Here is a 17,245-nt window from a genome sequence, read left to right on the forward strand (position 1 = left end):
TAGTCTACAAACAGCCAGGGCTGTTACAAAGAGAAACCTTCTCTCCAAAAACCAAAATAAGTAAATACATAAATATAAAATTACTTTGTGATCAGAAATTCCAAATTCATTTTCTTTAGGGTCCGCAGCATAAGACTACACATTCTGCCATTCTTCGTGGACAGCTATTGCATGAGAGGCAGCGACCCTTAGAGAGAGCACCGTGAGCACGGAGAGCACATCTCGCTGGCTCACAGGACTTCACCACGCGGCTTGACAGCAGCCGCTACTAATACCATCCGATCTAAGACCCACTTTAACAGGAAATCATTTTGGTTTCTTTGTTTGTTTGTTTTTAGACAAGGTCTATGTAACCTGGCTGCACTGGAACTTGCTTTGTAGAACACACTGGCTACCAACTCACAAATATTCACCTGTTTCTGTCTCCTGGGTGCTGAGATTACAGGTGTGTGCCATCATACCTGGTCATTTGATTCTTTTTTTTTTAATGGCAACTCCCTTCTACTGCTTGAGGTATACTTACAAAGCCTACAGGCTGATGCTTTTGGCTCTTACTTCAAAATATAGCCATAATTCTCTCTGTAAGGTTATAAACCTACACACATGCGTGCGCGCGTGCGCACACACACACACACACACACACACACACACTCACACACGCCACCTCTACTGATGCTTCTCGTCTGAATGGCCATGTTTCCGTCTTAGCTCACAGCACAGCTGGGAAGACTATCACCTAATGCAAAAGCCTTCAACGCTCTAACCTAGTTTCAACAGGAGACGGCAAGCTCTATCAAAATAAAGAATGGGCACGGAAGGACGGCCTGATGAGCCCCGGAGAGATTCCAAGCTCATCTCTGGCGTGTCCTGCTCATCCTCGAGCACAGGCAGGACCCCCAGGTTCTCAGCAAGCACTTAGAGATTGCTATGACTGGACGGATCCAGAAGCTGATGAATGGGGGTCTGAACACAAATCAGTGAGGACTTGCTCTGGACCGTGAAGGTTCAGTGGGTAAGATGCTTACACCATGCATGGCGTCTGATGTCTGAGTTTGATCCCTACGGCTTCCATACACGTGCCATGTGAGGTGTCAGTTTCCCCGACCCAAACACACCACACACACACACACACACACACACACACACACACATTAAAATATAGAGTGCCATTTTTTTAAAAAATGTTATGTAATGGCACATAAATGTGGCGATTCTGGAAGCAGCAAAGGCAATTTTAAAAAGCTGTAGTTTAACATAATCAAGTAATCAAGCGACAGAGACTGATCAAGAACTATTCTCATTAAAAATAAAGTAAGAACAGGCCTTGAAGTATTTCAGACTCCAGAAAATTCCAATTTTGGACATATCAATTTCATATATATTTACGGATAACTCACTTAAGAATACAAAAGTGAGCCAGGCGGTGATGGCGCACGCCTTTAGTCCTAGCCCTGCAGAGGCAGACACAGAGGCAGAGGCCAGCCTGGCTCCACAGACAGTTCCAGTCCAGCAAGGGTTACACAGAGAAATAAGAACATGACAGGACTAGAAAGACGGCTCAGGGGTTAGGAGCACTGACTGCTCTACCATAACACCAGGGTTCAATCCCCAGCACCCACATGGCAGCTCACAGCTGTCTATAACTCCAGCCCCAGAGGACCCGACACCCATGGCAAAACACATAAAATGAAAATTTTAAAAAATATATATATGTAAAAGTGATCCTTACAAATCAGCTATAACAGCCCGGCACTGTTACAATATTTTAACTGGAGCCACTTCCTTAATTTCTATAATGTGCATGACACAAAGGGAGGAGAAGAGAGACACCGTCCTTACAAAGCATTTAAAACACTGTTTACTCATGACGTACACCTGTTACAGTCTCTGGGATTTGTTACAGGTTTTAAAAAAATGGAAGTCTCATATAAAAATAGTTCTTTTCTTTATACTAGTGGCTTTCAAATTAAATACCTGGATGTTATGTGTATTACATAAGAATGGCTGTTACATTAAAAACTTTAATATTTAGAAAAACACTAAGAAACCAGTTTCTGCATAGTTATCACACTTTAAACTCGGCAACTCAAGTTGCCCACACTTTTAAAACTACACATTCTGTAAGTATAAAAGTTTTATACACATTACAATCTAATTTTTAAAAGCCTTCTAAATTTACATTTTTCAAACACCACTGTGATTTCTGTAACAACCACCCCATAGATGTACTTAGCCAAAATAAGTTAATTTTAAAAAAAACAAAAAACTGTACCATGTAGCATCCTGGCAAGATGACTTCTTTAGAAACAAGGGCAATTATGAAGCCAGTGTTTTAAGCGTACCGCTACAAACACTTAAAGCCTCACAGAAAACAAAAAGGCACAGAACAGGTGAAGTTTCCTTAAGTAACGAGTGCAGGTCACTTGGCCCGGTCAGCTGAAGGGCTCAGCTGGAAGCTTGAATTTTCTTGGGATGCCTGGAGCAGCATAGGGGCTGCCATTTCTACTCACACATGTCTGCTGTGCTTCTATTCAAGTGGTTCTTCTGTAACTTAGCTTTTAATTTAAATAATCTTTCCCTGAAGAGCACATTTTTTAAGCTAATAAATTTGGCCTCATGACACATAGTTTTTAAAATACATGGAATTCTACAGTCAACCCCTTCCCTCAGGTAAAGCCTAAATATACAGTGCACTTATATAAATATATACATATCCTCAGAATCATAAAAATATTTAATTTTATAAGCTTAAATAATTACCGAATGTTAATACAAAATACATTAATATCTGTATAATTTTACATTTATAAAAAAGTTTTCCTATAGCAGCATTCGTATTGCAAATGAAATGTGACCAAATGGCATTGCACAAGGACTCTGACTGCATATCAGCTGGGCCAGCTGCAGTGTCCTCTGCAGGGGACATCTGTCCCCACCTACAGAGGAGCAGTTCTCACAATGCACCGAGGTTGCGCAGGGGTAATAACATCCCCCACCCTTATAAACACCTCCAGGTTTCCTCCATCCAACCTGCAAGGTTTATTAAAATGTCTCCAAAGTTACCTCTACCCTAAAACAGTTCATAACTAAAGTAACTGTATTAATGAATCATGATTATCGGTGAATCACCTGAACATATTAGGAATTAACTTGCAGTTTCAACATTTAAAAACAAAACAAAACAGAGAGACACCATGAGGAACAAGACAGGAAGCTGAGGATTGACCTGACACCTAATGACGTCATCACAAATAAAACTGCCCGTCCTCCCATCTCAGACACTCATATTCAGCTTGTTTTTGTTGAGCTCACGTTCCAGATTGCCAATCAAGGTATCGATACTTTCTTGCAGATCTCTGAGGTTAGCTTTCTGATGCACTGTAGACTCAAACGTCTCCATTGTCAAGTACGTCTGAAATGTGCACGATTTAGAGATGGGGATTGGCTGCTCAAGCGTGACCTCTGCTCCATCCACTTTGCTGTAATCGGTATTTTCTCCATCTTCTAAGGGAACATCATCATAATCCAAATCTTTGAGATTTTCTTTCATATTTAGAACATAGTTTTCCCCACAGCTGCTCCAGTCTCCCGCGTAGCGATTGCTGAGTGGACTATCCAACCTGGCCTGCCGTGGCCTCAGCACCCCCGATGAGTCCGTGCTGCTCAGATTCAATACACATGGTCGCTCTTTCTTTCGCCTCAGATAATGCAGAGATGACTGCTCCAGGCACAAACTGTCGGTGGGTTCTTTCACAGTTAAACGTTGCACTAGAAATGAATACATGTACTTTAGTAACGGCCACCGGCCTGGGACAGACGGAGCACACAAAGAGGCCATTTAATAATCAACTACAAACATGCACTTGAGACATGCGGTCTACTGAGAGCATCCCATAGTGATTTCTCTACCACCAGATGCAATCAAGATTAGGCACAGAGACTAGTAGGACGTTCAGTGGTACTACTTCATGCTAAGTAAAAACATTCCCCAAGAAAACTCGCAACGCTGATCAACTTTCTGTGCAAGTTAATTGTCATCTAGCTGTTACTGTAGGCTCGTAGCTCCTCCTAAAGACTACAGCGGAAAGCAGACAAGCCATGGTGCGTAAAGGGCATGGAGCAAGAAGCTCCTTCTCTACAAACATCTAGCTGAGGCAAAGGCTTCTGCAGCGATCATTCTAGCTCTGACCTCAGTGGGCTTTTTTGTAGTTAGCAGTGTATCATCATTTACCAAGCAGCCCAGATTTCCCTTTGGTAAAATGCATGAATGTTAGATTTGGTCATTGTTACCTGAGTGATTACACAGCATTAGCTACTAACAGTCTTCATTTTTTCTGCCTGGAAATAGCACAGATATTTTATTTTTCCAATTCTGGTTAGAGATTTCACAGCCTCAAATAACATTCTTTGGATTTTGACTATCTTCTTCTGAGATAAGCTTCATTCTACCATACTGTGTTGTACTGGTCATACAGCAGATGACAGACACACGTGACTTCACACAAAACAAGACTTACATTGCTTACTGAGAACAACGTTTATTTGTCTAAGGTTCTTCTGCATAGAAAACAGACTGTGTAAAATGCTAAGACATAGTCATTTAAGAATAGCCACATTATCTATCTCTTTCTGCTCCTTTATTCTCTTCTGCCTCTCCCTTAGAGCTCCCCCAGTCAGAGAAGGGGACACGAGCCAGTGATAACATCAATTTTGCAACACAGAATGAAGGTTTGTTTGCAAAAGAAAGCAACTTAAGAACGGTACACACATCTGAGTCTTCCACTTAAAATAATATTCCCCATGTTGTACAGAGATATTTTACATATTTCAACTTTTCTTTGAGCAACTGTACACTGTATGTTTTTAACATTCTATTTATTACATTTTTAAAGATCTATTTTGTGTATGAATGTTGTGGCTGCACGTATGTATGTGTACAGATTTGTGCGGTACCAGAGGAGGACACAAGAGGCACCTGATCTTCTTATCTCTCTGCTTAGTCAACAGCACACTGGCAATCTGGAGAAAAGCCCACGTCTCCTGCTTAGTCAGGACTCTACTGAAACTCTACTTTTAGCTTCTTTGGAGACCACTCAAGAAACCAACTAAATCTTTATTTTACATTATTCTAGAAATTCAATTTCTGAAACATCAATGTGGCTGGCTTCTTAGACTATTGATACGGCGATGTTTTCCTACAAATTTGTAAGGAAAATGGCTAACCATAACCCTGAAGGTCTGCCTTTCCCTGTGGTGATACCAACTGCCTGTTGTCCACAGAATGAAGAGAACACTGCTAAACAAAGGTGCTGGAAAGGCTTCAAAGCATATTAAGTACTAAGAGACTTTGTTTTCCTTATATTTTATACCCGTAGATTCTCATTCCCTATATTGCTTTCATTTAGAAAACAACACCTTTATTTAATAAAACTATATTAGGTGACCACTAGTGCCAGGAACTAAGACTATGGGGCAGGTAAATATCATCGGTGACCTTACAAATTCGAGAACCTAGTAAGGGGCAGGAAACCCGCCCCAAATGTATTCATCATGAGGAACGTGGAACAGTGACAACCTTAAATCCATGTCCCTACTCTGAAAGGGGGGACTCAATAGCACCCAGGATTCTTTCCAATTGTAAACCCATTGCTTTTTTTTAAAGTCCCAAACACAAAGCATATAAAAAGAAGACGTCTTGTCCCATAAACCAAACACAAAGCATATAAAAAGAAGACGTCTTGTCCCATAAACCAAACACAAAGCATATAAAAAGAAGACTGTCCTATAGAAGTATAAATGTTTCCACTGCGCCAGGACCCTTGATCACTCAGCTGCAGAGCCGCTGGCAGAGAGAGATGGGCAGGGTGTGCGGAAGGCAGGGTAGTGTTACCTTCAGGGGCTAACATAACAGGCTTCTCACTTTGAAGACAGGACTTTACCAACAGAAATCTCAAAGTAAATTACCTCTTGCCCCAATGAGGGGGCAAGGGTAAGATCAACAGAGAAAGCAAAATGCGTAGCAAAATCATAAATAGATAGATAGATAGATAGATAGATAGATAGATAGATAGATAGACAGACAGACAGATAGATGGCAGAAGAGGCTGAAGGAAACTCTTTGACAGTGGAGGAGAACCCCAGAAGAGTAGTTGACTGTGCGCCTTCCATGGAATGCATGGGACAGTTCTGGCGCTCTCTATGCCACACCTCGGTTGTCAAAGACGCAGTAACTGCACCTTACTGACACGCTGTCCGCCTTTCCCAAGAGCCGGAACAGGCAATTTAGAGGGGGAAACTATTGTTTCCCCTCATCCTCTGCCAGGTTTCGTCTTTTGTCTAGGGTACTTTCAAGGAAAATAACAGGCTACAGAAAAAGGTTATGATTACAACCAGCAATGAAAGTCTTTGGAATACAATGCTGAACATGAGACGGTTGCTTAAGCTATCGTTGCAATATAGTCAATGGGCTGGCGAGATGGCTCCGAGGTTAAGAGCACTGGCTCTTTCTGCAGTGGGAATGGGTTCAGTCCCCAGCACCCACAAAACTGCTACCAACCGTCTGCAACTCCATTCCCAGGGGCTCTGACGATTTCTGGCCTCTACGGAAATTTAAACATGCAATACATAGACAGACATGCAAGCAAAACACACATACAAAATAAAATAAATCCGAGAAAGATAAAAGGTAGTCAATAATAAATCTATTCCAATTTACATACACATAGACGTGTGTGTGGCACAGAGAAGGGTGGAGGGAGGGCTGGGAAGACAGCTCCGTGAGTAAGTGCTGACTGCACAAGGGTGAGGACCTGAGGTTGCGCACGGTGGAAGGGGAAAAGCTGTCCTCGGAGTTTAGGGGCACATTCATAGCCCCACGCATTCCATTCACGCACAAAATAAAGAAAATGTAAAAACCAAATTTTAAGGATTTTTATATTATCTATGTATGCTTCTTTTCTGCATGTATGTAATATGCACTATGCGAATCACTCATGCCCACAGAGGTGAGAAAGAGGCTATCAGATTTCCTGGTACCGGAGATACAGACGGTTGTAAGCTACCCTGTGGGGCCGGGAGTTGAATCTGGGTCCTCCGGAAGAGCGACTAGTGCTTGAACCACTGATTCACCTCTTCAGTACCATGCAAACCAAAATTTTAAGACCCAAATATCAAAGATAATTGCTAGCAGGAGCTGAAGTAATTTAAAAATAACCATCTGTACAATAATTCTGTCAGAAAGACTGGACGTGAGCTGGAGAGACGCCTTGGTGGTTAAGAGCACGCACATCTGGCAGCTCACAGAGGTGTCTGTCTAACAGCCTTTATTCTGGGCTTCTCAGACTCCAATATACACAGGCACATCACATAAATAAAAATAAAATTAATCTTAAGACTACAACAAGGAAAATGAATTTTGCTTCAGAACAAATTAAATACAGGTGAGAAAATAAATTAATAATAGTTGAGGATAATGTGCTACAAACTGTGCTGCATGTGAAGGACATCCTTGTACTTAATAGCCACACGCAGTCTAGAAACTTAGCTTGCCAAGGCCAGAGCACTCACTGTGTGTGATTTAAGGAGCGCCCCGATTCAGGACTTACTACACACAAAATATATCCAATGGCTTAAATTTCTACAACATGATGAGCACACGTAAAACATAAATGGCAAGCGTCAATTCTTCTGTATTGAAAAAAAGCAAAAACCTAGATTTTCCCCCCAACTCTATCCAGGCATTTTAATCATCAGCTAACCCATACATCCCATGGTTGCTAAAGAGACGTCCAGAGACCCCTTTACCTGGCCAGAGCTGAAGGAGGTAATGAAGAACTTCAATGTGTTTTTTAAAATCCAAAGCGCTGGCGAGTTCTTCGGAATCCGTGAAGACTCTGTTGTTGTGGGTCGAAGTCTCTTGCCTCTGATTGAGCAGCACTGGTCCAAAGCACACAGCCAGATTCTGGCAGGTCATCTTATTCACTTCGTGGTACGAAGCCACCAACTTCAGGTGATCTAGCAACATCTTTAGGGTTGCCTGATAAACGCGTCCAAACACAACTTAATCCACTGAGTGGTTACACGGCCACGTAAAAGACTAGCAACATACTCTGAATTCCGACGGGCCCCCTTCAGAAAATACGTTTCCCATCAACTCGCTCCTTCGCCCTCGAAGTGACCCTGGGGTTGCACTAGGGGGCTGGACTGCCACATCAGGGAGCCTGAACTTAGAAACGGGCCAGGACTGCAGGGATTGATCTCCTAAAAGAGGCCACCATGTTTCTCGTCTCCCCACCATGCTTTTTAACCAATAAATATTTTATAAACACACAAAATTATAAAAAGGGGAAAATAATGGTTAGAATTTTTTTAAAAATGTATTTTCTGAATTAGGCATAGTAGTGCGTGCCTTTTAATCCCAGCTCTTGGGAGGCAGAGGCAAGTGGATCTCTGAGTTTGAGTCCAGCCTGGTCTACAGAGAGAGTTCCAGGTAAGCCAGGGTACACAGAGAATCCCTATCTCAAAAAATGAAATATTTATATTTGGGTATTTATTTCCTGAGAAAAAACTGTTTTAAATCCTTAAGTTAATTAAGGAAGTAGACTATCTAAATTTTAAGCACCTAAGGAAAAGAGTAATTTTTTTTTGAAGTAGTAGTATATTTTATCAGCATTCCAAGAAATGAGGTGTACTTTCTTTATAAATTATATTAAACCAAAGAATGTGAATTTAAAATTGCTGTTCAGGGACTGGAGAGATGGTTGAGTGGTTACGAATGCTTGCTGCTTTGGCAGAGGACCAGAGTTCAGGTCCTAGCATTTATATCAAACAGCTCCCAATGGCCTGGAACGCCAGCTCCCAGGGGATCCGGCACCCTCTTCTTGCTTCTTTAGGCACCATGCAAGCATGTGGGGCACATACATACACAGTAGCACTTTACATACACATAAACTTTTTAGATAGACAGCTAGACAGACAGACAGACAGACAGACAGATGGGTGATAGATGGACAGACAGAAAGACAGACAGATAAAGTGTTCCCTAGTTTTGATTTGCTAGAAATTTCGTTCAGTTTCTTTTTTTCTTTTTCTTTTTGTAGCTCTGGCTGTCCTGGAACTCACTTTGCAGACCAAGCTGGACTTGAACTCACAGAGATCGACCTGCTTCTGCCTCTCAAGTGCTAGGATTAAAACTGTGCACTACCACTGCCCTGCTAATAAAATAAACCTTCAAAGCAGAACTTAGAAGTCACATAGGCACATGCGTGCTTGGGCTAATGTCACACACAGAAAACACAAAACTGACTTCTGCATACATTCAAGAAGTGGGAAAGGCAGAACCTAAACCCGAGTGCACGAATGTCAGGGACGTAAGAGACTGTGCGGTGATGGAGCTTCAGCATGCTTCGTGCGAGCTCTCAGGAAAGACGTCGATCAAGTACACCCACCTTCTCAACATCCGGCAAGCAATTCAGCAGGCTGACGGTGAACGCAGAGTCACTGGACTCGGACTCACAGCCATTTGGTGGCATTTTCAGAGGACTTTTCACCATCGCGTCTAACAGAGCCTCGTACAGCTGCTTCGTTATCAGCGGAGAAGGGAGCTCTCTTAGATAGTCCTTAAGGACACCTGAAAACAGACCAGAGACAGCCCTGATGGGTCTCCGCAGTGGAGTAAGCGCAGGGAACGCTTTAAAAATGCAAACGCTATGGCAGTCACCTTGACATTCTGAAAACAATATAAACAGCAAACAGGAAAAGCATTATCAAAACACACTGGCGGTTTGCAGTCGTGTAAGTTTCCTTAGTAATTAACTCTGTTTGGAACATGCTAAAATACAGACATAATTTCCATAGCTTTGCTAAGTCATGATGAAAGATGTTCTTAATATATAAGCTCTCCTGACTCTGCCCCCGTGAGAAGATTCTGCACATGCAAGCAGTTAAGAAAGTAAGGCATTCATATGTTAGCTGTAAACTGTTCAACTGCCCAAATTTTGAGCTTCTAAACTTTTAGTGGGTACTGAAGGGACACCAACTGCCCAAAGCCTTTGTAAATCGGCCAGGGACATCAGGGACATCAACATATCTCCTCTGACTCTGCACATGAGTCTTAGATATACAAGGTCGCGATTCTCCAATGCTAAGGTGTCATACCAAGTACATTAAACAGAAGTCAAGAATGGAAGGCATCAAACTTCTCACTGTGAAAGTTAAGAGAAGTCTGAAGAATACGACTATAGCACGTGTGTTTTAAAAAACACTTTAACTCAGCAGCAAAGGAGAAGGTAGAACCTGCCTCTATGCCATGTCTAGGGCTTAGCCATCCAAGTGAGTCTTAGTGATATTGCTTGAAATTAGGGGACACAAGAAGAAACGACAGCTTCGCAGGTAGGCAGAGTGTCTATGGGATGCGTAAGTTTGCTCCATACAAAACCTAGGAGGCTTAGGAAGACAGGAGCAGAGAGCTGGGCCTGAAAATGAGCAACTTAAAGATGACTGTGGAAGGTGTGAGGATCTGAAGTTCAAGGTCATCTCATCTTCTGCGACACAGCAAATTCCAGGACAGCCTGATAACTGAGCCCCTGTCTCCTATGCTCAGCTGACCCCCAAGTGTGTGTGTGTGTGTGTGTGTGTGTGTGTGTGTGTGTATGTGACAGAGAGAGAGTTTTGGGAAGCATAAAAACCGTGTCAAGAGATGACTAGGAAATAGCTCCAAAAGGAAGAACTCTCTCAAACACAGCTAAGGAAGAATGACAAAAGATCCACGTGGTCAGAAAAGGTGCTCTCGGGGATGAATAGAAAGGCATGTATGTTGCCAAGGAGGACAAGGAAAAGCTGCTTCAAGACAGACTCTGGGGTATCAAATGATACACAATAATAACTTGGTTAGAAAAGAATGGCCAGAAATGCCAGGGGGCGCAGCCCATTCCTGCCCCACCGGATCAGGATCTCCTGCCAGGACCCATGCATGTATTTATAAACAAATTCCTCTTCTGAGAGTATGGCAAAGGGTTTCTGTAGCAAGGTCTAGGAGCCAATGACCTAACGGCAACTAGAGATAAGGACCACAAAGAGAAGGGCCCTGAGAAAAGGCGATCAGCTGCCTTGGCAAACGGTAAAGGACAGAGCCAGACGGCTGGCTAGATGAATGGGCACGAAAGAAGACAGCAGAAAGGGCTCCAAGGCCCAGGAGAGAGCGGCTGGAACCAACTCGGGAAGTCCCCAGAGAAGAAAGCAGAGACTCATGAGAAAACAGGAAGGGATGGAATCAGTTCAAGATGTCAGGAAGATCATGTGTATCCCACACGCAGGGAAGCGGGGAGGACGAGAAGACTCACTGAGCGGTCAAAGCAGAAGGCACTGCTCGGCCCTGAAGGCGGCGTCCTTCTCTGTGGTGTGAGGAGACAAGGGTATCAGAGGGTAACGGGGTGGGGTGATGTGTGAGGAGTGATGTATCTGTAGACACCGGAGAACAAGGGGTGTAGCACAGCGGGGGGGCAGGGGGGGAGAGAAAAAGAGAGAGAGAGAGAGAGAGAGAGAGAGAGAGAGAGAGAGAGAGAGAGAAGCAATCCCAACACATTAGCACCAAAAAGAATTAAATAATTGCGGGAAACAAAAAAGGCACAAAATTTTACTCAGAAAACTAACAATTCCTCTTGAAAAAAATTATAGGAGAGCTTAAAAAAAAAAAATGCAACAACAGTCTGTGTTTATGTACCTGAAGATAACAACACTCCCTAAACTGATTACAGAATCAATGCAGATCCTAACAACAAGCGGCAGAACTCAGCGAAAGAGTGCTTGCCTAGCATGTATGACCCTTGGGTTTGATCCCCATTGTCCCCAAATAAGTAAAACAAAATCAATTTACTCTGTCACCAAAACGTATAAACTGATCCAAAAAGTTCTGTCCCACTCCCTAACCTGCCCCCACCCCACGCCCCCTATCCCCTCATCCTGCCCCCACCCCACACCCCACTCCTCCAACCCCCACAGCAGGGGCAGCACTCTGGTCAGGAACTGAACCTAGGTTCTCACGTGCTGGACACAGCTTCAGCCCTCAGGAGGCCTTCATTTATCCACAAAGTGATTCCTGCAAAGTTATACGGAACACAAAGGACCTGGACTACAAAAATGAAAAGCAGGAAAGCTGGGCAGGCTGGTTCCTGTATCAGTTTTCCAACCCTGTGACAAAATATCCGAGAAAAGAAACCTCGGGTTGTTGTTTCTGTTTTGTTTCATTGAGCCTCTCTACACAGCTGGCTGCCCTAGAAATCACTACGCAGATCAGGCTGACGCTGAACTCACAGAGATCCACCTGCCTCTGCCTCCCAAGAGCTGGGATTAAAGGCAGGCAACAGCAGGGCTGACCTAAGACAAGTAACGTTTTAAAGAAGAGTTTAACTTGGCTCACGGTTTTGGAGGCTTCAGTTCGTGGCTGGCTCCATGGCTAGGTCTGTGGTAAAGCAGAAGCTCAATGGAGGGGCATGGAGGAGCTACCTTCCACCTTCCACCTTCCACCTTCTACCTTCCACGTTCCACCTTCCACGTTCCACCTTCTACCTTCCACGTTCCACCTTCCACCTTCCACTTTCCACCTGCCACCTTCTACCTTCCACCTTCCACCTTCTACCTTCTACTTTCTACCTTCTACCTTCTAGCTGCTGGGACGCCAAGAGCAGGAGACAGAAGGCAGAGACCAGGGACAAGAAGCAACCTTGAAGGTCACAAACAGGAAAAACAGTTCCTTCAACCAGGCCAGGCTTTCCACCTCTCCACCATCTTCCAATAATGCTATCAGATTATAAATCCACCAACTGGTTAATCCACTGACTGAGTCACAGCCCTCATGACCCTGCCATGACCCCAAGCTCTATCCCTGCACACTTTCTTCAGGGACATCTCCCATCCACACCATAACAGTACCTGAAAATGCAAGTCTCATCGTACGACCTAAACAAGAAGACAGGGTGGCTTGGGCATCACTAGACAGACATATGCTGACGACAACTTGCACATGAATGTCACAGCAGCTCCACCGTAACAACCCCACCCTGGGAACCAGGCAAGTGTTGGTCGAGAGATGAATGGATGTACCAACGCCATCCTACCCACTGCATCCAGAGAGTGGAACACTGTCTGGCATAGACACTTGGAACGACATGGGCGAATTTCAAAATAATTTTGCAAGGAAACAAAACCACACGCTTCCGTTTGCTTATAAAAAAGAAAAGCAAAGTCCCTCCTGTATGGTTCTAGTATATAACCTCTAGAGAACGAAACCAACTTATAGCAATAGGAAGATCTGTGGCTGCCTGAGAGTGGGGGCAGTGGGGTGACGGTGCATACAGAGGGGACTACGGAGCATATAAGGGGACACTTGTACCCTTGGCACTCATTGTGGCTATGGCCTCATGGCGCATACACATGTGGAAACACCAGCTGCATACTTTAAATACATGTGTATTAGTTTATTATTTTATTGTATGGCAATTATGCCTCAATAAAGCTGTTATGTCAGACTAACTACTGGCATTGTGGTGCGGAAGCTTTGCCAGACGGGAGAAACAAAAAGAGGCCATGGAAGGACACGCAGGACATTGGATGGAAGTAACTGAATAATGAACCACAGGAAAGAATAGTGTAACAGCGGGAACCAAGGAGAAAGCAGCAGGCACACGTAAATTGAAGGAGGCTAACTCCGTGGGGAAAAGCAACTGGAAAATGAATGAAGAGGCCTGAAGGGCAGGAAAGGCTAGAATTGGAACGGAAACAATTCCAAATTTTAGCAATAAACGGATTCTGGATCTTAGGAGTGAGTCACTGAAGTCGAGTTGACCCAAAGGTCACCTGGCACCAGGCCAGGAGGCACACGTGTCATGAATCCTACCTGGTACTTGAGAGGCTAATGCAGGACTGTAAATCTGAGGCCAGTCAGAGCTATTTAGCAGGGCTCCGTCTCAATAAACAAGTCACTTGGGATAACAAACCTAAGCATCTAGTGTTCGGAATTTGGTGTTTGCATGTTAAAGTCACTTAAAATGATGGAAAATATAAGCAGAAACAAGGTACCAAAGATTTCACTAGGCAGACTTCACACACTCTGTCCTGCGCCTGTTCTAAAACAAAACGCACTCCACTCGGTTCCAGACGAAAGCACTACTGAAAACACATCAGCATCTGAGCACACAACGCATGCATTTCGTTCCTTTCCTGCATTTAGACTCACTTAGCTATTATTTTCCAGAGTTTATTCAGAAATGTAGTTTTTACAGAGTAAACACATGAGGCAACTTCACCACTGGCTAAGTCCAAACCCATAGCACTCTCTCTTCGGCCGCACGGTGGTCCCGTGTGTAATTTATCCCAATTCCACCGCTGTTTCTCAAACAAATCATGTCACTGGTTTTTTGTTTTTTTTTTTTTTTTTGTATTTTTTAATCAAGAAAGGCGCTCCAAATTCTTTTGTAAAATAGTTTAACTGAAATGGAATAGTGCAAATAACAGAGGCAAGAACCATGTAGTTTGTGGCTTTAGACTCTCCTATTTAGAAAAGAAAGTTACAAACCAGGCCTTTGCGAACCTATATTCATGCCTACAAACACAGCAAGTATCCAGACTCCAGGTCCCTTCTTAAACAAAATAGTCAACTCAAATCACACCTTCCATCTCTAAATACTCAGCGGCACTCTTATTCCCAAGCAAAGGCTTCACTGAGACAAAAATTCACTTTTAGTTTACACTTTCCTAGAAATAGCCACCTCTCTACAATTTTCCTTTAATGAATTCTTAAAGCGAATCCTTTGCTAATTTTACAAATTATATGTTTGAAGGCGTAAGTCACAGACAATCCCACACCAGTTTGGAATTATGATTAATATAATGGTTATTTATTCAAAGGGGAAAAAACTTACAGATTACCGTCCCAGACAACAGCCCCTCCGCGCGAACAGGAAAGGAGTCCAGGGGCCGGAAACGGAGCCGGAAGACAAAGAGAGAGTAGAGGACAGCCGCTGCTTTTTTTAAAGGGAGAGACCACGCCCCAATGGGCTGGTAACTCAGCGGCGATTGGCTGAAGGAGCTGAAGGAACTCCCACAGCATCTCCCCCTTTTGTTTAAGTAAGAGAGTTCTAAGCCTACTACGCAATTATATACAATAAGTACAAACCTACGAAATTATATACAATAAATACAAATATCCTATTCTAACTAGCTTAAGTCTTGTATAACAAATAACTTGGCCAAGTCATGAAAGGAAAGTAACTACATTTATATAATCTTCAATCCCATCGAAGATCTGAGAAGGGAAATAATGTTATCTGAGTAATTAGGAAGTGCAATCAAACAACTTCCAGAACATGTAACAAATCGCAGAGACAACTGGCTACCTGGACAAACACCCAAAGTCACATTTGCAGCGTTGAAGCAACCAACTTTGGCTAAGGCCTGATGTAACTGACATACCATTTTCAAAGGCAAGAAACTTCAAAACTATCCTACCCTGTCTTGGCAGGATATGACAGTCTTGTTTTATCCATTTACGGATATTCTGTAACTCTGTCAGTAGTTGAGGTATGAGCATTTCTTTACCCAAAGGCCAGTTCTGCCAAGAAGAAAGGCTCCAGGTGGAGTGTCTTTGGTGCTCAACATTCTCTCGGGCATAGATCAGTGTTGCCAGGAGTGATTGTGTCTCCCTACCATAGAACTCTGAATTAGATTAAAGGCCATTTTCTACAGCTCTTTGAAGAGGTTGAAGATTATCTATCTATACTGAATATAATCTCTATATATCAAAAGAACCTGATTAGTCTAATTATAAATGACAAACTTAGATGACTGTTGATCTATATAATTCTCAATATCTATCTAACTTAAAGACTGAGATAATAAACAAGTGTGCAATAAATGAGGACAATGAGACCTCCAAATATAAACAATGTGCAAGTATACATTGCAATATGGTAAATATATATCAATACATAAACAATATATAAGTATCTTAATCAGAGGTAGAAGTGTACAATGCAATATGGTAAATATACATATATCAATACAATATATATATACAAATACATAAAAATGTTTTAAACAGAGGTAGAAGCATGAAGCATGCATGCATAAAATAGTCAACATAATTTAACTTTGTATCAATATATAAGAATCGATACCAATATGTTTGTCTAAAAGCAATAACTCACAAGTACAAATCTATTTATCCCATAATCCAATTATCCCTCCTTTTTTTTTTTTGGATTCCTGTGCTTATAAAATTCCTCCCCCAACCCTCAACCGTATACTAATTATAACCAACCCCTAAATGATGTCCCTAAACCCAAGGACAAACTTTATTGGGAGAGGGGACGTCGTTCTCTAGAATTACTTCCAGCTGTCATGGGGGCGACGTTCTTTCTGGGGGATCCTGTGAAAGTAAAATGATGGTTAAATTTCAAGATCAATGTCTTTTAAAATTGCAAATAGTCTCTGAGTATTTTGTGGAGGTCTGGCCAGAATGTTGTACAAGATGTGCACCATTTCAGCACGTTGGAACCGTCTTGTGCAGCTGGTACCCAAAACAGGTCTTGTAGTAGCGCTATCAGTATCATGACGTCATATCAACCAGGTGGAGTTGTTGTTATGGGGCCCCATCTTCTTCCTGGAAACTTCAAATGTCACTGTAGGAAAAACTCATTGTTCATTGTGGAAAACTTAAACATTAATTATATAGACATATACATGAATACCTATATTCAATGAGAGACATGATAGATATATTTAATGAAGGTATGATAGATATGAAGAAAAGTAAAGATGTTTTCTAAACTCATATTTCTTTCTGTCCCATATCATGGCTCTTGACATGAGACAGAAACTCCAGAAACTCTGGGTTTTTCTTTAAACAACAGGCTTGGAATTAGAGAGGGACTGAGCCAGAGTCCAACTCTAAAACCAGCTCTATAAATTTAGAAATATGATTTAGTATATGGTACTTACAGAACCTATTCAGTTTTCTTGATAGTCCCTATTGGGCCGTTATTTTCCATCTGTCAGTATTCAAATATCCAGGGTCCCTTGAACTTTTCAAAGATCAGTGTTTTCCTGTGGAGATAAGAACAGAACCCTGCCCCCATTCTATATGCTTTTCTTACCACCTGTATGGTTATCATCATTGTAGATGCTGTCATTTCTCCTTTCCAAGAGGTTTCTCCTCTTCAAATCGAACCTTTATTAATTTTGATGGTATCCA

At 42.5% G+C, this 17,245-nt stretch overlaps 1 protein-coding gene across 3 annotated transcripts in view; it reads right to left on the reverse strand.

Annotated features, from left to right (window-relative positions):
* Positions 1-1,689: 1,689 nt before the first annotated feature.
* Syde2 (synapse defective Rho GTPase homolog 2) overlaps positions 1,690-17,245 on the reverse strand; it is a 41,752-nt gene continuing 26,196 nt past the window's right edge. For 2 of the 3 annotated variants that reach the window (XM_085677600.2, XM_048453664.3), the window contains exons 5-7: positions 9,447-9,628; positions 7,804-8,035; positions 1,690-3,768 (exon numbers count right to left, since the gene is read on the reverse strand). In XM_085677600.2, the coding sequence (XP_085533726.2) occupies positions 3,275-3,768; positions 7,804-8,035; positions 9,447-9,628 (908 nt within the window). In that variant the 3' untranslated portion in view covers positions 1,690-3,274. Of the gene's footprint in view, positions 3,769-4,290; positions 4,339-7,803; positions 8,036-9,446; positions 9,629-17,245 lie in introns of all 3 variants that reach the window. The other variant, XM_085677601.2, reaches the window with a different exon arrangement.

The sequence above is a fragment of the Myodes glareolus genome, chromosome 17, assembly GCF_982192425.1.
Source record: "Myodes glareolus chromosome 17, mMyoGla1.1, whole genome shotgun sequence".
NCBI lineage: Eukaryota > Metazoa > Chordata > Mammalia > Rodentia > Cricetidae > Myodes > Myodes glareolus.